Source organism: Sphaeramia orbicularis, chromosome 3, assembly GCF_902148855.1.
Source record: "Sphaeramia orbicularis chromosome 3, fSphaOr1.1, whole genome shotgun sequence".
Taxonomy (NCBI): Eukaryota; Metazoa; Chordata; class Actinopteri; order Kurtiformes; family Apogonidae; genus Sphaeramia; species Sphaeramia orbicularis.
Genome location: NC_043959.1, coordinates 497,570 through 524,842, shown reverse-complemented (window position 1 = coordinate 524,842; position 27,273 = coordinate 497,570). Strand labels below are relative to the sequence as shown.

At 41.7% G+C, this 27,273-nt stretch overlaps 1 protein-coding gene across 2 annotated transcripts in view; it reads left to right on the top strand.

Annotated features, from left to right (window-relative positions):
- The window catches only part of kcnq1.1 (potassium voltage-gated channel, KQT-like subfamily, member 1.1), a 293,916-nt gene that overhangs the window by 42,935 nt on the left and 223,708 nt on the right, over positions 1-27,273 (top strand). For both annotated transcript variants that reach the window (XR_003935077.1, XM_030130954.1), the window contains exon 2: positions 14,722-14,812. Coding sequence is in view for 1 of the 2 variants with exons in the window: in XM_030130954.1 (XP_029986814.1) it covers positions 14,722-14,812 (91 nt within the window). In the remaining variant the exon portion in view is untranslated. The remainder of the gene's footprint in view (positions 1-14,721; positions 14,813-27,273) is intronic.

Here is a 27,273-nt window from a genome sequence, read left to right as displayed (position 1 = left end):
AATATCTTGATCCAAATATGTTGCACTGATGAACAAGTGGTATTAATGCAAGCATGATAGGGCAGTTGATTATCCAGAAGCATAAAATATCTGAAGCATGTAAATTTTGAGTAATAATTATTTAAAATTTAAAATGCTGTGAACCAAATTATTATGCAAGACATATATAAAGGTGAGTATTCTGTGTTCTGTGACCATAAGCACTAAAGATGGGAAAGAAGAAGGACCTCAGTAGTAAGGAGAAGGCTTCTATCGTGAAATTTTTGGGAGAGGGGTGGCCAACGATCGAAATAGCAAGATTATTGGACCGTGACCATAGGACAATCAAGGCCTTTGTTTTCAATGGTGAAAAAACAAGAAAAAAACATGAAGAGGCCCCAAGCAGGAAGCTAACAGCTCGAGATTGGTCAGCGTTAAAGAGAGAAATGGTCAAACAGCCTTTGAGTTCCAGTGCAAGCATCTTTTCTGCTGTTGGTCTAGGTCACACCCCAAAGACATCACGGAATCGTGTTCTGAAAACGCTTGGTAAGGTCCGAAAAGCGAAAACAAGGCCTCCACTTAATCAAAAGCACAAGGATAAAAGACTTGCTTGGTGTAAGAAGTACATGAAATTGGATTTTGGACAAGTTATCTGGACTGATGAGATGCGTGCCACCCTTGATGGTCCGGACGGTTGGGCTAGAGGCTGGATAGCCGAAGGTGCCGATGCTCCACCCAGGTTGAGGCGTCAGCAAGGTGGTGGAGGTGTGATGATATGGGCGGGCATCATAAAAAAAGAACTCATTGGACCTTTCCGGGTTGCAGAAGGAGTGAAAATGGATTCTGCAAATTACTGCAAATTTCTAGGAGAAAATTTGCTTCCGTGGTTGAAGAAAAAAACAGCTGCTCAGCGCAAGAAACTGATGTTCATGCATGATAATGCTCCAAGCCATGCATCAAAGTTTACTGCTGAATGGCTGGCATCAAAGGGCTATCCAAAGGACAAGGTAATGGATTGGCCAGCATCCTCACCTGATTTAAACTGCATAGAAAACCTGTGGTCAATCCTGAAAAGAAGGGTTTTTGAAAATGGAAAACAGTTTTCATCGAAGGATAAGCTGTGGGAAGCTATTGCAAAGGCTGCAGAAAGCATTGAACCTGCTGAAATTGAAAACTTAACATCTTCAATGGACAGCAGGCTCCTTACGCTGATGCAGAAGAAAGGTGGCTACATCTCCAAGTAAAGATACATCCAGATATGCTTATTATTTGACAATTTGTGCTCAGGATAGTCTAACTGACAATATAAAATATATTTGTTAATAAAAAAAGATGCTTTATTTACATATGCTGTATGTTTTAGTTTGAAATAAAGATTTGCATAATAATTTGGTTCACCTGAAATTCAAAATGTTATTATATTTTTCATCTGATATCATTTCAGTGTGACATTTTTATGGATAAATTGGTAGAACCAATGTAGCAATGTATACTGAAAGAAAGGGTGGGCTAACCCCGATAGTTTCTGCACAGTAATTAAAAACCTAACTTGCATAATAATTTGGGTCGCAGTGTAAAGTTATATTTTTAATTGACAAACATTTATGAATGGTGCAATTAAAATGATTTGTGTAAAAATGATTCATTTTTCTATTGACCACCATTCATTTTTCCAAAGTTCACTCCTGTTGACCCCACCTGAGGGGGGGGGCACTATGAGGGGGCTTCAAAAAGTTTGTGGAAAAAAGGACAGTGGGGAAAAATGGTTTAAGTTCTGAAGTTGATTTTTTTAACATATCATTAGCCTCATAGCATAATTGCCTAAGTCATCCACTATATGGACAAAAGTATGTGGACACGTTGAATTCAGGTGTTTCTTTTCTAACAGGGGTCTGGGATCCACAGCAATACTGACTAATGTCAGAGTTTTATATTATGATAAATAGCATTGGCTTTGTTTGGTTTAAATTGTTATCTTGGTTTCCAAAATGCCTCAGAGGGTTCTAACTTAATTTCTCTCAACATTTTTATCCATGACTATGATTTTAAATGTTCTACCTTTAAATGTGTAAAATAATTTCATGCTCTGACTGAAAATAATAATTTTCTACCACAACCGTACATCCACTTTCTTCACATCTCACTGAAGAAGGAAAACTTCCCATTAAACTTAAAAAGGAAATATAGATGTTTCTAAACTATATGGACACAAATCCTGGGACACATCATGTCTACAGCTGTAAGGTGTCCTGTTCATGCTGATCTGAGCAAACAACATTAATTTTCAATATGATATTTATCTCAATATAAAACTATATTCTGACATTTGTTATTATTGTTTTGTTTCCCAGACCCCTGTTAAAAAGGAAACACCTGAATTCAATGTGTCCCAATACTTTTGTCCATATGCATTTATGCTATATGCTCCATCTACATCAATATACTTCTGCGATCGTTGATACCAGCCTTTAACCATCTGTGTAAAACTAAGGGCCGTGTCATTTAACCCATAAAGACCCAGTGCTACTTTTGTGGCAGTTTCCAAATGATTTTTTTCTGTATTTTAAAATTTTCTTAAGTAATTCATCACCTCTTATTTTAATATTATGCTCATTATTTTGCATTCTTAGGTGAAAATTTGATATTGTCCTATATTTAATTTACTGATCATGTAGACGTTCATAAAAGCTCAGATTAAAGTTGAAGGTTATTGTGTCAGAACCAGAAAAAACTGAAGAAAAAGTGACTTTTTCAGTAAAGTATATCATTAACTGAACATAACCCCAGTGTGTCCACCCACTGACACTGATCCAACTCCATGGGTTTGACTGGGGAATTAATGTTGTAGAAGATGACGGTGTTTCCATGGTAACTACGGAGCCTCTGAACGTCCAAATGGGTCATATCTGATGACCATGAACAGATGAAGAACTGTATTTGACACCAGTTATGCACATGGATTGACAGGATTAGTGGATCAACAGTGATTTTACTTTTTATGAGGGCTGTCAAAACTAGTGCATTCAAATGGACTAATCCATCATCATGATTAATATTATTAAAGATTTTAACGCACTTAGCCCATCTGAGGCGCAGAATGCCTCTGAACGTCTGTGCCAACGCCTTTGGGGCAGTTTGTCCAAGTCACATGTGTAAACGGACAGTTGATGTGGTCGTGACAGGCAGCAGAACCGACCCATAAAGCATGCAGCCCACCAGAGGTTCCAGTGCAGCGTCTGGGATGAGTTTACAAAGTGTCAAACTTCCACAGTCCAGGCTGGGAACTCATTTTAGTGCAGGTTCCACATCCAGACCAATCTGATCTACAGTCGAATGAGAACCTAACCTTTAAAAAAGAAGGACTCCATGTTTTCTTCTTGCTTGATGTGAGAAAAATAAAATTACATTATGTCTGTAAATAATGACAACTGCAAATGTTTGTCTTTGTTTTAGTGAAAAAATCACATTAAATTGTGAAACTCTTTCCATTTCCAAACTCTCCTGTACCAATAAAATGTGACTAACCTGAACAAATGTGTCCAACCTGAAATGTCTGTATTAAATTCAGTCCAGTTTGAACTCTTTTCTTCCTGTTCCTCAGTGTTTAGTGTCTTTGGAGATCTGATCCAGAATGCACATGGACTAATGAGAAGTGGAGGAAGAAGACTGAGAAAATTACACTGATTTATCTGAAGAAATGTCTGTTTTTTCAGGTTATTCACATCTTTTATGTTTGGATAGTTTATAAAAGTAAGTATTTTCATCATTTCATGTTATTTTTGCACTAAAACACAGACAAAAATGTGCAGTTGTCATTATTTCTAGGTTCTTCTGTTATTATTCCACTGGTTGGGTCCACTGCAGATCAGATCAGATCAGACTGAATGTGGAACCTGAAAGAACAGGAGATTAGAACCCTGGGTTAAACCATGTCAGTGCTATGTTCTTTTTCCACAAACCTTTTGAAAACCCCTTGTATAAAATGACGGATGTTGAATAAATGCTTTATCTGTAGTAAAGGTTCTAAAACCTGCCTCCTGTATGTTTTCTATGTGACTGTTGAAGTTTTCCAGAGACGACCTCTGACAGGCAGATGTACGCTCATACCACGGTCTGTTACCACCATGCATCTAAGAGTTCACACTCAGACTCAGCTTTAGTGGACAAGGCAGTGAACACAGGCAGGGGATCTGGCTTCAGTTTGTACAGTGTTCATGACCAACACTTCTGACATCAACCCAGAACATGTGGACCTGGACGCAATATAGACCACCAGTCCACTGGACACAACCGGTCCACTGGACACAACCAGTCCACTGGAGACAACCAGTCCACTAGAGACTAACAGTCCACTGGACACAACCAGTCCACTGGACACAACCAGTCCACTGGACACAACCGGTCCACTGGACACAACCGGTCCACTAGAGACTAACAGTCCACTGGACACAACCGGTCCACTGGACACAACCAGTCCACTGGACACAACCGGTCCACTGGACACAACCGGTCCACTAGAGACTAACAGTCCACTGGACACAACCGGTCCACTGGACACAACCAGTCCACTGGACAAAACCGGTCCACTAGAGACTAACAGTCCACTGGACACAACCAGTCCACTGGACACAACCAGTCCACTGGAGACAACCAGTCCACTAGAGACAACCAGTCCACTAGAGACAACCAGTCCACTGGACACAACCAGTCCACTGGAGACAACCAGTCCACTAGAGACAACCAGTCCACTAGAGACAACCAGTCCACTGGACACAACCAGTCCACTAGAGACAACCAGTCCACTGGACACAACCAGTCCACTGGACACAACCAGTCCACTAGAGACAACCAGTCCACTGGACACAACCAGTCCACTGGAGACAACCAGTCCACTAGAGACAACCAGTCCACTGGACACAACCAGTCCACTAGAGACAACCAGTCCACTGGACACAACCAGTCCACTGGAGACAACCAGTCCACTAGAGACAACCAGTCCACTGGAGACAACCAGTCCACTAGAGACAACCAGTCCACTGGACACAACCAGTCCACTGGACACAACCAGTCCACTAGAGACAACCAGTCCACTGGACACAACCAGTCCACTGGACACAACCAGTCCACTAGAGACAACCAGTCCACTGGAGACAACCAGTCCACTAGAGACAACCAGTCCACTGGAGACAACCAGTCCACTAGAGACAACCAGTCCACTGGACACAACCAGTCCACTGGAGACAACCAGTCCACTAGAGACAACCAGTCCACTGGACACAACCAGTCCACTAGAGACAACCAGTTCACTGGACACAACCAGTCCACTGGAGACAACCAGTCCACTAGAGACAACCAGTCCACTGGACACAACCAGTCCACTAGAGACAACCAGTCCACTGGACACAACCAGTCCACTGGACACAACCAGTCGACTAGAGACAACCAGTCCACTGGACACAACCAGTCCACTGGACACAACCAGTCCACTGGACACAACCAGTCCACTGGACACAACCAGTCCACTAGAGACAACCAGTCCACTGGACACAACCAGTCCACTGGACACAACCAGTCCACTGGACACAACCAGTCCACTGGAGACAACCAGTCCACTAGAGACAACCAGTCCACTGGACACAACCAGTCCACTGGAGACAACCAGTCCACTAGAGACAACCAGTCCACTGGACACAACCAGTCCACTGGACACAACCAGTCCACTGGAGACAACCAGTCCACTGGAGACAACCAGTCCACTAGAGACAACCAGTCCACTGGACACAACCAGTCCACTGGACACAACCAGTCCACTAGAGACTAACAGTCCACTGGACACAACCAGTCCACTGGAGACAACCAGTCCACTAGAGACTAACAGTCCACTGGACACAACCAGTCCACTGGACACAACCAGTCCACTAGAGACTAACAGTCCACTGGACACAACCAGTCCACTGGACACAACCAGTCCACTGGACACAACCAGTCCACTGGAGACAACCAGTCCACTGGACACAACCAGTCCACTAGAGACAACCAGTCCACTGGACACAACCAGTCCATTAGAGACAACCAGTCCACTGGACACAACCAGTCCACTAGAGACAACCAGTCCACTAGAGACAACCAGTCCACTGGACACAACCAGTCCACTAGAGACAACCAGTCCACTAGAGACAACCAGTCCACTGGACACAACCAGTCCACTAGAGACAACCAGTCCACTGGACACAACCAGTCCACTAGAGACAACCAGTCCACTGGACACAACCAGTCCACTGGACACAACCAGTCCACTAGAGACAACCAGTCCACTGGACACAACCAGTCCACTGGAGACAACCAGTCCACTAGAGACAACCAGTCCACTGGACACAACCAGTCCACTAGAGACAACCAGTCCACTGGACACAACCAGTCCACTGGACACAACCAGTCCACTAGAGACAACCAGTCCACTGGACACAACCAGTCCACTGGACACAACCAGTCCACTAGAGACAACCAGTCCACTGGACACAACCAGTCCACTGGACACAACCAGTCCACTAGAGACAACCAGTCCACTGGAGACAACCAGTCCACTGGAGACAACCAGTCCACTAGAGACAACCAGTCCACTGGACACAACCAGTCCACTGGAGACAACCAGTCCACTAGAGACAACCAGTCCACTGGACACAACCAGTCCACTAGAGACAACCAGTCCACTGGACACAACCAGTCCACTGGAGACAACCAGTCCACTAGAGACAACCAGTCCACTGGACACAACCAGTCCACTAGAGACAACCAGTCCACTGGACACAACCAGTCCACTGGACACAACCAGTCCACTAGAGACAACCAGTCCACTGGAGACAACCAGTCCACTGGAGACAACCAGTCCACTAGAGACAACCAGTCCACTGGACACAACCAGTCCACTGGAGACAACCAGTCCACTAGAGACAACCAGTCCACTGGACACAACCAGTCCACTAGAGACAACCAGTCCACTGGACACAACCAGTCCACTGGAGACAACCAGTCCACTAGAGACAACCAGTCCACTGGACACAACCAGTCCACTAGAGACAACCAGTCCACTGGACACAACCAGTCCACTGGACACAACCAGTCCACTGGACACAACCAGTCCACTAGAGACAACCAGTCCACTGGACACAACCAGTCCACTGGAGACAACCAGTCCACTGGACACAACCAGTCCACTAGAGACAACCAGTCCACTGGACACAACCAGTCCACTGGAGACAACCAGTCCACTAGAGACAACCAGTCCACTGGACACAACCAGTCCACTAGAGACAACCAGTCCACTGGACACAACCAGTCCACTGGACACAACCAGTCCACTAGAGACAACCAGTCCACTGGACACAACCAGTCCACTGGACACAACCAGTCCACTAGAGACAACCAGTCCACTGGACACAACCAGTCCACTAGAGACAACCAGTCCACTGGACACAACCAGTCCACTAGAGACAACCAGTCCACTGGACACAACCAGTCCACTGGACACAACCAGTCCACTAGAGACAACCAGTCCACTGGACACAACCAGTCCACTAGAGACAACCAGTCCACTGGACACAACAATGGGTTCAGATTTGCAGTGGATTTACTCTGGAATATGTACAGAGTGTAAACTGGAGTTTATATACAGTGAGTCATATGTTTATGTATATATTATTTACAGTGGGTTTTACATTGTAATATGTACAGAAAGTACAAATGGAAGTATTTATACTGTGAGTGGATATGTACAAGAACACAGTCTGTGAAAAAAAAAAAAAAAAAAAAAAAAAAAAAAAAAAATATATATATATATATATATATATATATATATATATATATATATATATATATATATATATATAATTGTAGTGCAAATACAGTACTTTACTTAATGCAAATTAGTCAGTTTTATAAAGAGTGCAAAATATAAGTTGGTGAGTTGATAAATTGGAGTCGGGGGGGGTACTGACACTGGAAGGGTCCTGAAGTGTCAAGTGTTTATTGGATGTTTATAAAACCATGTAACAGATGCAAAAGTACTTCACATTTTCTTCTTGTTTATGCGTTATGTGGTGATTTGTGAGTCAATGTTACAAAGTTCTAATAGTTTTGGATTTTTCATTCTAGTTTAGTTTTGACTTTTTTTCCCTAATTCAGTTTGTTTTAATTCGTTTTTAGAGCAGGTTTGATAGTTTGTATTAGTTTTCATTTTTTTCTAAATGCTTAGTTTTAGTTTAGTTGTAGTTTAGTTCAGTTGTAGTTTAGTTTTAGTTTAGTTTAGTTGTAGTTTAGTTGTAGTTTAGTTTAGTTTAGTTTAGTTGTAGTTTAGTTGTAGTTAGTTGTAGTTTAGTTTAGTTGTAGTTTAGTTTTAGTTTAGTTTAGTTATAGTTTAGTTGTAGTTTAGTTTTATCTTAGTTGTAGTTTAGTTTAGTTTTAGTTTAGTTGTAGTTTAATTTTAGTTTAGTTTAGTTTAGTTGTAGTTTAGTTGTAGTTAGTTGTAGTTTAGTTTAGTTGTAGTTTAATTTTAGTTTAGTTTAGTTTGGTTGTAGTTTAGTTGTAGTTTAGTTTAGTTTAAGTTTAGTTTTAGTTTAGTTATAGTTTAGTTGTCGTTTAGTTTTAGCTTAGTTGTAGTTTAGTTGCAGTTTAGTTGTAGTTTAGTTAGTTTAGTTATAGTTTAGTTGTAGTTAGTTGTAGTTTAGTTTAGTTGTAGTTTAGTTTTAGTTTAGTTTAGTTGTAGTTTAGTTTAGTTTTAGTTTCGTTGTAGTTTAGTTTTAGTTTAGTTTAGTTTTAGTTTAGTTGTAGTTTACTTTTAGCTTAGTTGTAGTTTAGTTTAGTTTTAGTTTAGTTGTAGTTTAGTTTTAGTTTAGTTGTAGTTTTGTTTTAGTTTAGTTGTAGTTTAGTTGTTAGTTTAGTTGTAGTTTAGTTTAGTTGTAGTTTAGTTTAGTTTAGTTGTAGTTTAGTTTAGTTTTAGTTTAGTTGTAGTTTACTTTTAGCTTAGTTGTAGTTTAGTTTAGTTTTAGTTTAGTTGTAGTTTAGTTTTAGTTTAGTTGTAGTTTTGTTTTAGTTTAGTTGTAGTTTAGTTGTCAGTTTAGTTTAGTTGTAGTTTAGTTGTAGTTTAGTTTAGTTGCAGTTTAGTTTTAGTTATAGTTTAGTTGTAGTTTAGTTTTATCTTAGTTGTAGTTTAGTTTTAGTTTAGTTGTAGTTTAGTTGTAGTTTAGTTTAGTTTAGTTGTAGTTAGTTGTAGTTTAGTTTAGTTGTAGTTTAGTTTTAGTTTAGTTTGGTTGTAGTTTAGTTGTAGTTTAGTTTAGTTTTAGTTTAGTTATAGTTTAGTTGTAGTTTAGTTGTAGTTAGTTGTAGTTTAGTTTTAGTTTAGTTTGGTTGTAGTTTAGTTGTAGTTTAGTTTAGTTTTAGTTTAGTTTTAGTTTAGTTTAGTTATAGTTTAGTTGTAGTTTACTTTGAGCTTAGTTGTAGTTTAGTTTAGTTTTAGTTTAGTTGTAGTTTAGTTTTAGTTTAGTTGTAGTTCAGTTGTAGTTCAGTTGTAGTTTAGTTGTAGTTCAGTTGTAGTTCAGTTGTAGTTTAGTTCAGTTGTAGTTCAGTTGTAGTTCAGTTGTAGTTTAGTTCAGTTGTAGTTCAGTTGTAGTTCAGTTGTAGTTTAGTTGTAGTTCAGTTGTAGTTTAGTTGTAGTTCAGTTGTAGTTTAGTTGTAGTTCAGTTGTAGTTCAGTTGTAGTTCAGTTGTAGTTCAGTTGTCTCTTTTCTCTTCTTCTCTGTGCTCCTATTCAAATCAATCCCAGACAGGACTCTGCTGCTTTAGTCTCCATGTTTCCAGGTAGAGTGGGGACCAGAAGACGACTGGAAACCACAAGTGAACACAAGTGACGGAGCAAAAAGTGTCGGATGGAGACAGCAGCTAAAATTGGTTGAGGGAAATAAATTAATTTCATATCAATCCAACATTGACAAAGATGAAAACGAAGGGAATTTTATCCATAATTTTTATCGGTTTTAGTTAGTTTTGTAAACACACAATACAGTTTCAGTTAGTTATGTTATTTTTCCATTTTATTCTAGTTGTTATTTATTTCAGTTAATGAAATGTCAGTTAATGTTTTTACAATTCTAGTTTTGGTCATTTGGTTAGTTTTCATTAAGGACAATAACCTTGGAAAGTTCAGGTGTAGATGTGAGACAGGAGATGATCACAGTCACATGACCACAGAAGTAGACGAGGCTGTAGTTGGAGCTTTTTACTGGTCTTACCACCAAACAAAGGCCTGTTTAGAAAAATCAATATCAGTAAGTGTAGACTGTATCTAGAATATATGAGCTGCTTTCTTCCTACTTGCTGTCATCCAGTCCTCTCCCACAGGGAACTGAAACCAGAGTTCCCTGACAAATAGAGCACTGGTGCAGCCTGTTCTAATGCACTGTTTCAGACCAACAAACATATGAAACCACCAAGGCAGTGGTTTTATCTGTGGGATTCAACTTCAGTGGAAAAACATGCACTGAACACCTCTGACTACAGATGTCAACACTTTTTTGTGTGTTTTTTTTTAAATTATTTTTTATGTAAATGAATCTGAAACAGTGCGTTGTACATCATTATTAAGGCGAGAAAACTCAAGAGGATTGTTAAACAGGAAGTGTGGAGTTGAGCCACCCTTCCCCATTACAAGCAGTTCGTTTCATACATGTAATCAGCAGCAGTGGAGGCTGGTCCATAGGGGGCGCTAGGACACCAGCCACGAACAAGAACAACTTTATTGATTTTGGCAAAAAAGGGTCTGAAATAAAATCCATATAGAAGTTATTATGATGGAACCCTTGTCCTGAGTCCTGGAGTTCATGTGTTATTTACCGACGTGGTCTGGAACTGTTTCTGTGTGAATATGTTGACTTCATGATCACGGCTGCAGGTGAAATGAACGTACTGAACAGGTGACATGACTCTGTGCTCTGATTGGACGATTACCACTGGAGCTTCACACCAGGGTGATCACATCTGTGCCCTGCAGACAGTCAGTAGTTTTATTAAGTGGTTTGTACAATTATCTGTCTGTCTGTATCTGTCTGTACCTGTCTGTATCTGTCTGTCTGTATCTGTCTGTACCTGTCTGTATCTGTCTATCTGTATCTGTCTGTATCTGTCTGTGTCTGTCTGTACATGTCTGTACCTGTCTGTATCTGTCTGTCTGTCTGTATCTGTCTGTACCTGTCTGTATCTGTCTGTCTGTATCTGTCTGTATCTGTCTGTCTGTATCTGTCTGTATCTGTCTGTGTCTGTCTGTACATGTCTGTACCTGTCTGTATCTGTCTGTCTGTCTGTATCTGTCTGTATCTGTCTGTCTGTACCTGTCTGTGTCTGTCTGTATCTGTCTGTCTGTCTGTATCTGTCTGTACCTGTCTGTCTGTATCTGTCTGTATCTGTCTGTCTGTATCTGTCTGTCTGTCTGTCTGTATCAATCTGTATCTGTCTGTATCTGTCTGTCTGTGTCTGTATCTGTCTGTCTGTATCTGTCTGTATCTGTCTGTCTGTGTCTGTCTGTATCTGTCTGTATCTGTCTGTCTGTATCTCTCTGTATCTCTCTGTCTGTATCTGTATGTCTGTGTCTGTATCTGTCTGTCTGTATCTGTCTGTGTCTGTCTGTATCTGTCTGTCTGTCTGTCTGTCTGTATCTGTCTGTCTGTGTCTGTATCTGTCTGTATCTGTCTGTCTGTGTCTGTCTGTGTCTGTCTGTATCTGTATGTCTGTGTCTGTCTGTCTGTATCTGTCTGTGTCTGTCTGTATGTCTGTCTGTCTGTCTGTATCTGTCTGTCTGTGTCTGTATCTGTCTGTCTGTATCTGTCTGTCTGTCTGTACCTGTCTGTGTCTGTCTGTGTCTGTATCTGTCTGTATCTGTCTGTCTGTGTCTGTATCTGTCTGTCTGTATCTGTCTGTCTGTATCTGTCTGTGTCTGTCTGTATCTGTCTGTCTGTATCTGTCTGTATCTGTCTGTCTGTGTCTGTATCTGTCTGTGTCTGTCTGTACATGTCTGTACCTGTCTGTCTGTATCTGTCTGTATCTGTCTGTCTGTCTGTATCTGTCTGTATCTGTCTGTATCTGTCTGTCTGTACCTGTCTGTGTCTGTCTGTACATGTCTGTACCTGTCTGTATCTGTCTGTATCTGTCTGTATCTGTCTGTCTGTACCTGTCTGTATCTGTCTGTCTGTCTGTATCTGTCTGTATCTGTCTGTCTGTCTGTCTCTATCTGTCTGTCTGTCTGTCTGTGTCTGTCTGTACCTGTCTGTATCTGTCTGTCTGTACCTGTCTGTCTGTCTGTCTGTATCTGTCTGTCTGTCTGTCTGTATGTATCTGTCTGTCTGTCTGTCTGTCTGTGTCTGTCTGTACCTGTCTGTATCTGTCTGTCTGTACCTGTCTGTCTGTCTGTATGTATCTGTCTGTATCTGTCTGTCTGTATCTGTCTGTACCTGTCTGTATCTGTCTGTCTGTCTGTCTGTGTCTGTCTGTACCTGTCTGTATCTGTCTGTCTGTCTGTGTCTGTCTGTATCTGTCTGTCTGTCTGTCTCTATCTGTCTGTCTGTCTGTCTGTATCTGTCTGTATCTGTCTGTCTGTCTGTGTCTGTCTGTACCTGTCTGTATCTGTCTGTCTGTACCTGTCTGTATCTGTCTGTCTGTACCTGTCTGTCTGTCTGTCTGTATCTGTCTGTCTGTCTGTCTGTATGTATCTGTCTGTCTGTCTGTCTGTACCTGTCTGTATCTGTCTGTCTGTACCTGTCTGTCTGTCTGTCTGTATGTACCTGTCTGTATCTGTCTGTCTGTCTGTGTCTGTCTGTGTCTGTCATTCATTGCTGTGTTTCCTTTTTCCTCTCAGCTCTTCAGGTCACTCTTGTCCTCAGCTGATGTAACTGTTGCTCAGACTCTTCATTTTGCTCTTGTTCATTGTCACTGATCATCACAGATCATCTGTTCTGTCAGATTCAATAATAAGCTCATATTCACAGGTTACAAACCAGCTGGGACTGTTTCAGATCACTTTCATTAGTACTCATGCTTTCCTTGCTGAGTTGTAGTGGGTGTGTACACAGACAGGCGTGAATGAAACCAGCTCAGCTGTGCCTGGACTAAACAGCAGCTCCGCCCACTTTCAGAAGCAGCTGTGAAATGTGGTCATTACAGTCAGTTTGGTGTTCCAGGGAGATGATCCACAGAAGATCCACAGAATATCCACAAAAGATCCACAGAAGATCCACAAAAGATCCACAAAAGATCCACAGAAGATCCACAAAAGATCCACAGAAGATCCACAAAAGATCCACAAAAGATCCACAGAAGACGCTTTTTTACACAACTGGAAGAGCAGAGAGTCTTCAAAGTGTCAATTATCAGTTCACCTCACTAAAATGAAGAAGCCTGCACACAGAAAGGATGTAGAGTTTTGTCAAGAATCAAAGCAGCTGAAAACCTTCTCTTCAACAAATCCCATATTTTTATGTGGAACAGGTTCAGCAGGTCCACACGTCTGACTGATGAAGGAGCTGGAAGGGAGGTGACCTTAGACTGGAGCAAGGAGAAGGATGAGGAGGATGAGGAGGATACTGGGATACTGACTGTGTGTGTGTGTGTGTGTGTGTGTGTGTGTGTGTGTGTGTGTGTCAGATGTGTGTGTGTGTGTGTCAGATGTGTGTGCATGTGTGAGTCAGATGTGTGTGTGTGTCAGATGTGTGTGTGTGTCAGATGTGTGTGTGTGTGTGTGTCAGATGTGTGTGTGTGTGTGTGTCAGATGTGTGTGCATGTGTGAGTCAGATGTGTGTGTGTGTCAGATGTGTGTGTGTGTGTGTTTGTCAGATGTGTGCGTGTGTGTGTCAGATGTGTGTGCATGTGTGAGTCAGATGTGTGTGTGTGTCAGATGTGTGTGTGTGTGTTTGTCAGATGTGTGTGTGTGTGTGTCAGATGTGTGTGTGTGTGTGTTTGTCAGATGTGTGCGTGTGTGTGTCAGATGTGTGTGTGTGTGTGTGTGTGTCCTGTGTACTCCACAGGCTGATCCTGTGCGTTCACACACTTCAGTTCCACAGACTTCCCAGTATTTTCTCCGTCCTTGACTGTTTGTTCAAATCCAGTCACAGACTGTTCCTGACAACAGTATACAGTATTGCTATGCTTTGTCAAAAAGTGTTTTTTGGTGTTGTTGTGTTTTTTTAATTAAAGTTGTTCTCACTTAAATCAGATGCCACAGAGGACTTTGTTTTGTCAGTATGAAACTGTGACATGTTGACCTGAACAGAGCAGTGATGTTTGACAGTTTGTGTCTGGATCATCTGACTGATGACGTTAAAGCTCTGATTAAAGGAAAATATTTTTAGTAACTTCACCACATTTGGACATGAACACCTAACTGGGTGAAATGACAACAGAAGTACAGATTCACAAACATAAGCAAATGTAGACGGTCTGCAGGTGACGTCACTGGCTCCGCTTGATTGATTGACTGACAGAAGACTGTGTCAGAGGCAGCCACTTTAACTCTACACAGATGGAATCTACACATGGAAACACTGAGAACAAAAGTGTTTAGACTCGAATGCAGCTTATGTAGAAAAACCATGTTCTTTTGATAAACTTTTTATTCCATTTGTCAGAGAACGTTTGGACTCCCCCTCGTACGTGTAAGTCATACAAATGTACACTCCTCCACTGACAGGTCTTCTGGCTCTTTCAGGTTCCTCATCGTCCTGGCCTGTCTCATCCTCAGTGTCCTGTCCACCATTCCTGAGTACGAGGCCTTGGCTCACACAACGCTCTTCTGGGTGGTAAGTCTTCTACACTCAGCCTCATGTGTGTTCACCACATTTATCTGAGGTGGCTGAACTGAAGCTGAGGCCCAACCCACCCCTTACCCCTCCCCCTTACCCCTCCCCCCTGGCCCTTGCACTTGGTGCTACCCCTTGAAACAGAGCTCAAAGGGGTGGGGGTTGAAACATTCTCCTGTGAAATGGGACAGCCCTTCACCAGCTGTTCCGTCATCACTAGTCGTGGATGCTGCTGTAAACAGATGTGCAATCGGAGGCCGTCAGCAGCTGGAACCACCTCTGTTCCATGGCCTTGGTCGTCTTTTTACAGCTGTTGACTATGAACCGCACAAATGCGATCCATAACACATTGAAACGGCATCAAACAGTTGATCAAATGATTCCGTTTTGTCTGAAGAAAATGCGTACGTTTGTGTTTCTGTCACCACTGCTGTGTTTTCCTCATTTTGCCAATGATTCAAACAGGATTACTGCAGACTTCACCTTCCCCTGTGGTCATAGTGTGGTCCTGGAAAACAGCCCTCCGCCTTAGCCCCGCCCCTCCATCTAACTGACAGTCGGAAAAACACAAACCCTTCACGTGTGACTGAGGGGGAGGGATAAGGGGGAGGGGCCAAGGGGTGGAGTGGGATTCAGCCTTAGCCCCTCTGTTCTGGGTTCTGTGCTTTTTCTGTTTGGGGTTTAAATGACCCATTAGTGTCAGATGAAAGAGCAGGGATGCACAGGTACAGGTACAGGTACAGGTCAGGTACAGGTACAGGTCAGGTACAGGTACAGGTACAGGTCAGGTACAGGTACAGGTACAGGTACAGGTCAGGTACAGGTACAGGTCAGGTACAGGTACAGGTACAGGTACAGGTCAGGTACAGGTACAGGTACAGGTCAGGTACAGGTACAGGTCAGGTACAGGTCAGGTACAGGTACAGGTCAGGTACAGGTACAGGTACAGGTCAGGTACAGGTACAGGTCAGGTACAGGTACAGGTACAGGTCAGGTACAGGTACAGGTCAGGTACAGGTACAGGTACAGGTACAGGTCAGGTACAGGTACAGGTACAGGTCAGGTACAGGTACAGGTACAGGTCAGGTACAGGTCAGGTACAGGTCAGGTACAGGTACAGGTACAGGTCAGGTACAGGTACAGGTACAGGTCAGGTACCGGTACAGGTACAGGTCAGGTACAGGTCAGGTACAGGTACAGGTCAGGTACAGGTCAGGTACAGGTACAGGTACAGGTCAGGTACAGGTCAGGTACAGGTACAGGTACAGGTCAGGTACAGGTACAGGTACAGGTACAGGTCAGGTACAGGTACAGGTACAGGTACAGGTACAGGTCAGGTACAGGTCAGGTACAGGTACAGGTACAGGTCAGGTACAGGTCAGGTACAGGTCAGGTACAAGTACAGGTACAGGTACAGGTACAGGTCAGGTACAGGTCAGGTACAGGTACAGGTCAGGTACAGGTCAGGTACAGGTCAGGTACAGGTACAGGTCAGGTACAGGTACATGTACAGGTACAGGTACATGTACAGGTACAGGTACATGTACAGGTCAGGTACAGGTCAGGTACAGGTCAGGTACAGGTACAGGTACAGGTACAGGTACAGGTCAGGTACAGGTCAGGTACAGGTACAGGTACAGGTCAGGTACAGGTCAGGTACAGGTACAGGTCAGGCACAGGTACATGTACAGGTACAGGTACATGTACAGGTACAGGTACATGTACAGGTCAGGTACAGGTCAGGTACAGGTCAGGTACAGGTCAGGTACAGGTACAGGTACAGGTACAGGTCAGGTACAGGTCAGGTACAGGTACAGGTCAGGTACAGGTCAGGTACAGGTCAGGTACAGGTACAGGTACAGGTACAGGTCAGGTACAGGTCAGGTACAGGTACAGGTCAGGTACAGGTCAGGTACAGGTAAACCTGACTGGTTAGTGAGGGTCAGGGTTAGTGCCAGTGCATGGGGGGTGCAGGGCCCTGTAGTCCACTGAGGACCAGAGGCCTGGTGCCCACAGCCGGCCTCTGTCTGTGCAGTGTTTGGTTCATGGTTCACCGTCAGCTGAGCTGAAGACAAAGGTCCTCTGGTGCTCACAGATGCAGAAGGAGAATCACAGCTGATGTTAAACGTTGTTTCAGAGCAAATATTGAAAAGCCAACGTTTTTCCAGATGTTTGATGGAACAAACGAAGACGGCTGAGTTCCCGCTGTGCGAACCATTAAGAAAGCCTCATCTGTAATAGGATATGCACCACAGAGGACCAGGACCAGCAGAGGAGCGTGTGGTTTCACTGACGGTGGAAACAGCTCAGTCTGAAATATACAGTTTTTGGAATCGTAGAAAAAAAAAAAAAGTATTTGTTTGTCTGGAATGTAGACAAGTGCTGTAGGTAGGTTTGGTTCCAGCCTTTATCAGGATGAAGTTACTTTGGTTTTTGGACAGTGTTGAATGCAGAATGTTGTTTTTGTACATCTGCAGAATAGTGAGGAGCAGGTCTGTAACAGTGTTTGTACTGAAGTGTTTCAGTTCAGGGCCTTCGATACGATCCAGAGGAGGACCACAGGAATGCATGTAGACCACATGAAGAACGCAGACATGTGGGAGGCAGCGTGGACACAAGCAGAACCCATGTACAGGGTTTCCTCTGGACACATTCAGCAGCAGCGTCACTGCACAAACAAAGACAAACCATGACAACAGAGTAGAACAGAGGTGCAGAAGCCAGGTCTGATGTTCTCAGCATGTTCACTTTCACTTTCAGTTTGTTGCATCTTTGTGGCACAGAAGAGTCCACAGCTTCCTTTAAAGCAAAAAGGGTTTTGTTTTTTCGCTGGTTGGTAAAATCCAGTCCACCTGCCCCTCTTCTCCGTCAGCGTGCCTCTGCTGCAGCGTTACTGTCAGGTCACATTCACTGAACCTCTGGGAATACTGCGAGGCGTTCACAGACACTCAGGAGATTCACATGTTAACCATAAACGAACACTGAACATTCAAAATACAGAAATACTTTACATGTGGGGTCCCTGTTAATGCACAAATGACCAAACAGTATTTTATAGACGTGTCCTGTGTCCCACAGGTAGTTACAGACCCCCCCCCCCCCCCCCCCCCCATACCCCCCCCCCCCCCCCCCACTGGTCTCCTTCACTGTAGCAAAAACGTATTGAAAATGTATGGAACCGCAGACCCTGTACTGAAAACATACCAAAGCCAAATGTTTCTGTACCGTTACAGCCCTACAGTGGAGTTGTTTTAGTGAGACTACACATGCACAAGTGTTATTATTCTGTGGTGTTAAAACGACTCAGTCATTTAAAAACCAAACAGCACATACAAAGGCATGTGTCTGTCAAACATGCACTGCTTTCATTTAGACTTTTCTTAGAGGTGGTGATGGAGCCACTAAAATAACCTCAGACTTCTCTTCACATGCTGCTCTCTAACTTTAAAAAATAGAATGTAACAAATACTGTTATTTATTTTAACAGACCCACAACCCAATAAAAATACACAGTTTCAGCAGTCTCTCAAATTTCTTCTTTAAGATTGTGATCAGTGAAAAAAAAAGTCCTTTTGGGCTCAACAGTTTTTTCTTGCTGTACTGCAGTTGGCCACCGGGGGAGCTGTTAACGTCTTGTATTCCAGCTCTGGAATACAAGGTTTTGGTCGACTGTAGAAACATGACAGTGTCAAATGAAAGAGTCCCTTTGTAAATACCTCCTCAGCTTAAAACCAAACCAAACCATCCTTAGGTCCACTTATGATTATAATGTGAATAGAATATTTCTGCTAATTGTAAACGGTGTATTTGTGTTTTTACTTTTAAAGCACGTCTTTTGGGTTTCTTGAAAAAGTTCCTCAAACCTGACAAAGTGTTTTACTCTTGTTGTGTTTGAGCTAAGGTACCAGTTCTACTGAAATCAGATGAATGCAGTCTTGACTGTGGAACCACCAAAAATACAAAGGTTTTGTCTTAAAATGCATCTGTTGTTTTCATGTACTTCATGATTTTAGGAGAGCCTTTTCCAGCAGACGCCTCCTGCAGTTCAACTGTCGACCCCACATGTAAATATATGACTGTGCTCACCTACTTCAAAGGCTTTGTGTCTGGGTTTCCATTCACACTCTTGGATGTAGGATTTGTAATCTATTACAAAAGGCGCTTTGTGTAAATAAAGCTGATTTCTTTAGGTGAAACAGTGCATTTTAAATTCTTCAGATTAGGTGGACCTTAAGGATAGTGCACATATGCAGAAGGTTTGGCCACAAACACAGAGTGTACAGACAAACCTGTCTGTTTACGTCTGAAGCCCATATGTGGGACAGACTGACGCAGACTGACTGTGGCTTTGCACAAGTCACATCTCAGGTGTGAAATGCACTAACAGTTGTGTTTACGCCGCAGCCTCAGGGTTCATGTGCGTTCTGCCTCCTCAGATGACCCTCTGTGACTCCGACCATCTGCTCAGCTCTGCAGTTTCAGCTGGAGACACCACAGGCCTGACTGTCAGACACTAAAGGGTTAACCAGGACTGTCTTCAGATTCCATGTCAAATAACTGAGTTCAGTAAAAGCGGTGCCAGCTATCTGAAATGGAAAACAGCTCCTGCCATATTAACTACGCCACTCTGACATTTCAGCAAAGACGTTTAAAGCAAACCTGCTCATCTGCAAGTGAACGAACATTTTAACTTCAAAAGATGGTCCATGTTGTTGACATTACAGCCTATTAGCTTGTTCTTCTTGTGTGAAAAACTGAATTTAAATAGCCATTATCACAGAACAAAGACATAATGTGTTCTCTTTGACAAAAGAAAAGGAGCAGGCGAGAAAAAGTAGTGCCTCCATAATTTACAGCTCAGTGACATGTCTGTTAGTGTTTTTAAGAGAACTGAAATCTGCTAAAAATTAAAAAAAAAAAAAAAAGGAATTAGACTTGCTGGTGCTTTTAGGTGATTACATCTTCAGCCCCAACCAAAAGCAAAACCAAGTCTTCTCCTGGAGTTAACTGAAGGCGTACGTCACATCCTTTCATTGGACATTTTCTGCCCTGATCAATATGTTTGATCTCCAACAGGTTCTGGAACCCTTTAACTGATGCAGTGAGTACCTTCTTATTTATTCAACAATAATCGTTTGATAGTGAACATAAAGGTTGGACTGACCAACACAACACCAGCCCAAAGCACTGATAGAAGACGAATACTGACACATTACAGAATAAATATAGAATGGATGGGACTGTCCCAGGTTTGACCAGGTTTCTTCTGTCTGTGGGGTAAGGGCAAAGTCAAAGGAAGGTTCACATGGGCTCAAAAAATTAAAGTCCAGTAATCTGCACCAGAGCTGGTAATTACCTCCGCCAAGGAGGTTCTGCTTTTGCCAGGGTTTGTTAGTTAGTTATTTAGCAACATAACTGAACAAGTTATGGACGGATTTGGGTGAAATTTTCAGGAAATGTTGATACTGGCACAAGGAACAAATGATGACATTTTGGTGGTGATGGGGGGTGGGGGGGGCACGGGGGCCCACTGATCTCCCTTGACAGGGGTCTGTGCTCTCTGAGTGCTTTTCTACTTATATTTTCAGGAAAATGTATTTTGAAATGAGAAAAAATTTGTGAAAAACAAAATTGAGGAGTTTTATGAGTGAATGTTTGTAAAGTAACAGTTTTCTGCCATCATTCTGGGTTCATTTTATAAACCCTCATAAATAAACTACACTTATTCTGAATACATGGATAGTTGACTATTATATTATTCATGTCATATTCAAAGCACACAGTGTTTAGAATTAATAAATGTATATATCTATGCAAAATTGTCAGGTTCAGACCACCTAAATTCAAGGAAAGACACAAGAACACACAGGAGTCAAGTATCTCTTGCTCGCGAGGAGAGTAGTTGACAGAACACTGCTCAGTTACAACGTCCCAACTCACTCTGAGGGTCCTGCCCTTGCTCTCCTCATTTATTTCATTTGGGTGTTCCCTAGTTACATGGGTGGGATTAGTCTGAGGGTTTACGTAGTGATCACATTGTTAGAACATGGGTGCATGATTATTTTCCTTTTATTAAATGTCAAAACTGAATCGCCCAGACGCATCTGTGTAGCCTTTGTGTGAACTTCTGCTTTCGATCAGACGACATGGGTCAATTGGTCTCCAAGGCATGGTCCCCATCCTCCGAGGTGCTTTCACTTCTGCAAAACCTGTAAAAGAACTCTAAGAGCACTTTGCCCTCATTCAACACAGCATATAATAACATCACAAGTATGGCATGAATGTGATAACTTATGTACAATTATTCTAACAAAAATACATTTGAATATAATGTTAATATTATTTGTGTGTTGTAGGTATTGTAAAAAAACAAACAAGCATAAAAAAAGTATATGACATTGATAATTGCAATAAAAAAATGTTTAATTTAATATTTACTTTTGTTGTCCATCCGTGAAGCTGCCATTTTTCAAAACTCTTTCCATTTAGATATGATAAAATATTTTTTCCTCTAACCAGTTATTAGGTTGTGAAACAGAGGGTTTAAGGTTTACACTAAATACATTTTAAGATGAAAATGTCAGAGGAAATTCACTTTGGAATTCTTGCAAAAAATAGATGTTAGTTGTTTTTCCATCCGTGATGCAGTAGGTTTTAAAATTTGTCATTTAAAAATATTTGAAACTACATTTTACCCTTTGAGTCTGTTTCAGAAGGCGTTTAGACCTTTCCAGTTATGTGGAATATTTGTCTTAAACTGGTCTGGTTCAAAAGTTATGAGTCTGAAAGTAGTGGGCGGTCCATCCGTGACCCCCTTGACCTCAGCCATACGTCATTCTGTTAGCTGCAATAGCTCCCCGTCAGCACAAACACAGTTCCCCATGTTGTGGTGAAGTCTACATGATATAAAGAACACATTTCCATTCTGTCTGAGGGTCTGAAGTCTGACAAACTGTCTCATCTGAGCCTGACTCACACACAACTGTACGCCACGGTTCCATCATTTTCCCATTTTGCTCTATTCTGACCGAAGTCAGAGGGACCTGGAGGCTGATGGGACTGAAAACCACTGTCTGTGTGGCCAGCTGAGGCTGTGAAATGTCTTCCATGGTTAGAACAGGTCTGTTTTTGAGCCATTCAGTCAGTTCAGCTGAACTACAGAACACCACGGCTCCTGTGTGTTCTGCGTTCCAGTGCGTCAGCTCAGATCCACCTTCCACCTCATAGCTGTCTGTGGTGTTCAGTCCAGGATCCGTGTTCATCATCTGCGCTGTAGTTTGGTTTGCACTTGGACTCTGATCTAATCTAATCCAGACTGTGACAGCCTCTGACACTCGTCTGCCTGAGCGGTTTTCACCTGAGGTGTTTGGTAATCGTTAAAAGCACAGCGTTAGTCTCATAGCAGAATTACCTAAGTCAGGGGTCTCAAACATGCGTCCCAGGGTCCAAATGCGTCCCACCAAAGGTTCCAATCTGACCTCTGGGATGAATTTACACAGTGTCTAAACTCCACAGTCCAGGCTGTGGAACTCATGTTAGTGTGGGTTCCACATCCAGACCAATCTGATCTACAGTCCAATAAGAACAGCAGAAGAACCCACACAGAAGAACCACTGCAGATTTACTACTGGGACTGATGGAAAAAATATTATATTATGTCTGGGCGACATGGTGGTGCAGTGGTTAGCACTCGTGCCTCACAGCAAGAAGGTCCCGGGTTCGATTCCAACACCAGTCGACGGGGGGTGGGACCTTTCTGTGTGGAGTTTGCATGTTCTCCCCGTGTCGGCGTGGGTTCTTTCCGGGTACTCCGGCTTCCTCCCACAATCCAAAGACATGCTCTGATAGGTTAATTGGTTAATCTAAATTGCCCATAGGTGTGAATGTGAGAGTGTTGTTTGTCTCTATATGTTCAGCCCTGCGATGAACTGGCGACTTGTCCAGGGTGAACCCCGCCTTCGCCCCTATGTAGCTGGGATAGGCTCCAAGAGACCCCCGTGACCCTAGTGAGGATAAAGCGGGTTCAGAAAATGAATGAATGTCTGTAAATAATGACAACTGCAAATGTTTGTTTTTGTTTTAGCGCAAAAAATCACATTAAATGATGAAAATCTTTCCATTTCCAAACTCTCCTGTAACAGTTAAATGTGTCCAACCTGAAATGTCTGTATTAAATTCAGTCCAGTTTGAACTCTTTTCTTCCTGTTCCTCAGTGTTTAGTGTCTTTGGAGATCTGATCCAGAATGCACATGGACTAATGAGAAGTGGAGGAAGAAGACTGAGAAAATTACACTGATTTTTATGAAGAAAGTTCAGTTTTTTCAGGTTATTCACGTCTTTTTTGTTTGGCTAGTTAATAAAAGTAAGTATTTTCATAATTTAATAACACAGACATAAATGTGCAGTTGTCATTATTTATATATTATTCTGTTCTTATTTTCCTGGTTGGGTCCACTGCAGATCAGATCAGACTGAATGTGGAACCTGAAAGAACAGGAGTTTAGAACCCTGGTCTAAGTCATATTTTTGGCCAAATTGTGATATTTATGTAACTTTACTCCAAACACTGCTGTTTAATTTCATGTCGATATCACAGTTTGGCCAAAAATATGACTTAGGCAATTATGCTAACAATATTTAACTGATTGATAGTAAGCTTAAGTGTATAATTAACAATTTATTAAACTCATTATTATTCCTAGTTTTGATGCAAATTATAGCAATAGTTAATAATAAAGGATTAATTTATCTCAACAAACCAATAAAAGTGCTTAATAATGGTTAAATAATGAACTTAATAGCTTAGTTAGTAAAACTTAATAAATATTTATGTAATTATAAATGACTACAATGAACTCACCAAGCTTTTATAAATGTCCATAAGCAGCCTAGAAACTGTTAAATTGTGTACGATTTAAGACAAATGTTTTTAAATCTAACAGTAGTCATATTTATGATGGGTTCATGTACAATCATATTTATACATAATAACAGTTAACCCATAAAGACCCAGTGTAACTTTTATGTCAGTTCCATTTTTTTTTTCTTTATTTAACCTTTACTTAAGTGATTTATCACCATTTATTACAATATTATCCTCTGCATTCTGTGTTTTTTCAGTGTAAATCTGGTATTTTTTATATTTAATTCACTGATCATGTAGATGGTCATAAATTAAAGTTGAGGGTTATTATATCAAAAACAGAAAACTGATGAAGAAGTGACTTTTTAAGCAAAAATATCAATAACTGACAATAAACAAAAGTGTCTCCATCCGCTGTCGTTGTCATGTTGATCCAAGTCCATGGGTTTTAAATCAATGTTGTAGAAGATGACGGTGTTTCCACGGTAACTACGGAGCCTCTGAACGTCCAAATGGGTCATATCTGATGACCATGAAAAGATGATAAACTGTATTTGACACCAGTTATTTCAAAGGTTTGATAAGTTTAGTAGGTCAGAATTTATGAAACATTTATAGAACCTTTTAGATCAGGAGAGTGGTGGTTGTTTGGGTCTTTATGGGTTAAAATAGATTTAGTAACTGATGTGTATTACAAGTCCCCTTCTATAAAACAGTATCTACATTCTCTGATGGCTTATAGTGGCCCATATTCCATGTATCAGCTATTAAAGCACAGAACAAATGTGGCAAAAAAAGTCAGCTGATGTCATCATGTATTCCATCTGTTTGTATATTTGACAGAATACTGTTCATAAGCTGTTTCTAAAACAACAATTACAAAACCACAGTGTCTTTAGATCAAAAAGCAATTTCATGGTTTGATCGACCTAACCGCGGGCTCACAAAAAACAATTTAGAGACACTTTGGTTAGAGCTACAGACTTTTTTTTTCTCCTTCAAACAATCTCAGGTTGTCCCGGTGTGCTACGAGGGCGAAGGCCGCTCCTCTGTGATCAATAGTAAATGGGATAAACATAACCCTGAGACAGGAACTGTTTGGCTGATGTGTGAATTACTCGAGCCCAGACAAAAGAAAAAGCCCAGAAAGGATCCAAAAAAGACCCGAGGATTTTCTTTAAGGAGGACTGGAGTGTGACACATGTGACAAGCTGACCTTGGCCTGTGGATAATGGGATGAAATGGTCAAAGTGTTTCATGAGCTGGAACGTCAGCCTCCTAAATCCTACAGGTTTATTACTAATCTATTGAGATTCTGGTGCAGGCTCCTGTGCATGAAACAGACTTGCAATCAAAAAGAAAAGTAGGCTTTTTGGCAATAAATACCAGAGTATTATGAGCAAAAAAGCCTTTCATAGCAGTGTTGTGGGGCCTTAAGTTGAGCTGCACCCTCTAGAGACACTTAATCTTCTTATTCTTTTCTCCAACACAGATAATGAATAATTAATATTTCCTATCCTACTGAACCTTCTGAAATCTCAAACATTCATCTTTTCAGACCTCATTCCCAAAGGGACTATTTGGTGCTTTGAGTTTTCCAGTTTAGAGACATGCTCTGACCCCGTCACACTTGTGTTCTTTCCTTTCCTGCGCCGCAGAAGCATCTCCTTTGTCTCGGTGCACACTGGAGGTGAACAGACACCGCTGTGTTCTTGACTTGCAGATGCAGCCCAGACTGAAGGGCTTTGTCGTCTGTTTGGTCACATACTTGGCATTATGCTCACAGGATTCACATCCTCTGAAGAATTCACTGGTGTTTTGGTGGGGGGGGGGGGGCTCCTAAATGGCCTTGAGCTCTAAAACCAAAGTGCTGCTGTTTTCTATTTCAGCCTGTCACTGACGGCACCTTTAACCTGTGGTTTTACCAACAAGCACAAAGTGAGATGACAGATGAAGAGTGGAGGATAAAAATCAGACTCCAACACAAGGGGGTACCTGACACTTGAGTCTGGATCAGAGGTGGGGTCCCCCAAAGCAGTGTTTTTCAATCTTGGGGTCGGGACCCCACGTGGGGTCACCTGGAATTCAAATGGAGTCGCCTGAAATTTCTAGTAATTGGTAAAAAAAAAAAAAATAAATAAAATTTACTAATAAAAAATGTACATTATACAACTTAAATGTTGTGTAAAATTAGCATTTATTTGCAACATAGTATAGCAAACTATTACATAGTTAAAACAAATTAATTTTAGCCAAAAAAAAAATGTCTCTGTTTTGAATGTCTGGGGTCCCCAGAAATGTGTTATGTTAAAATGGGGTCAGGAGCCAAAAAAGGTTGGAAACCACTGCAGTAAAGCCAGGAGCCGGTGTTGTCTGTAACAACGATGTAAAGTCTGTATCTGCGTAACACTCACACACTTGTGGACAAGCCACTGATGGTTCCAAACTTCCTGAAGTAAGAAGGTGGATGTGCACTCAACCATGTGTTCAGGCCGGGTAAAGCAGCCTGAGAACATTTTATACAGACATTAGTGTTTTATTTGTAAAAATATCAGAAACGAAAAAAAACAAACAAAACACATGTCTGAACAGATCTGTGTCTCAGCCTATAACTGATTGCTCATTGTGGGACCAGAGAATGCATAAACAGAAGACTGTGGTTTCAGTAACACCACCTCAAACATAGGAAGCTGAAATGCAGAAGAGTTTCCAGAAGAATTCCTGGTCCAACAGTGACAGCTCCAGGTCTCCATGGTGGGCGTCCCTCCTCCTCTTTCAGTTCATGCCAGTGTCTGAAAGCTGGGCCATATTCACCCTGGTCTTCCCCCTACACTTAGTTTCACTCTCATGCTTTCTTTTCTTTGTCTCTTCAGACGACACTCTAACCTTCTGTGCGTTTGTTGCTGCATCAGTCATGACTGTTAGCCTCTTTCTAGCCTTCCTGCACTTGGAGACTGATCTCATGAAATCACATTGTACGTCACACCAGCTCTTATGGCATTTAGTGTGCTATATGCGCATGTTTGACCTTTCACATGTTATTCAACGCCATTTGATCACATGTCAGTTTACCAGTATGTGTGGTTCACATAACCTGAACTCCTAACAGAACCTGAAGCCAGTGGTGCAGTGGTCCCTGGAGAAGTGAGGATACTCTCAATTTTTGCCTTTTTTTTTTTTAGTAGTCCAGAAAAATGCCCTGTTTTAGAAACAGTGACATGTCAGACTACTCTATTTAGTTTCTACAAAAATCTGTCAGTAGTATTTGGTCACTGTTATATTATAACATTATCATGACTTGATCAGGAGCAGTTTGTAGGTTTTACTGGACACACAAGCAGCTGCAGGAATGGAAATGGATTCAACAGGAGGAAAACATGGTGTTACAGTTGTTTTTGAACATTTATTTAAATAAAATACTTCAAATCTGAAGCTGACAATGCATCCTTGTTCATATTTCACCTTAAATAAAGCACACAAATTATTCTCTTCCACACATCAAAACCAATCAGATAAACTCAAAAGTGTGCTTTTGGAAAATTTAAATAAATTATTTGGTTTTCAATAGCTGAACACTATTTTAGCGTACTTTGTATAT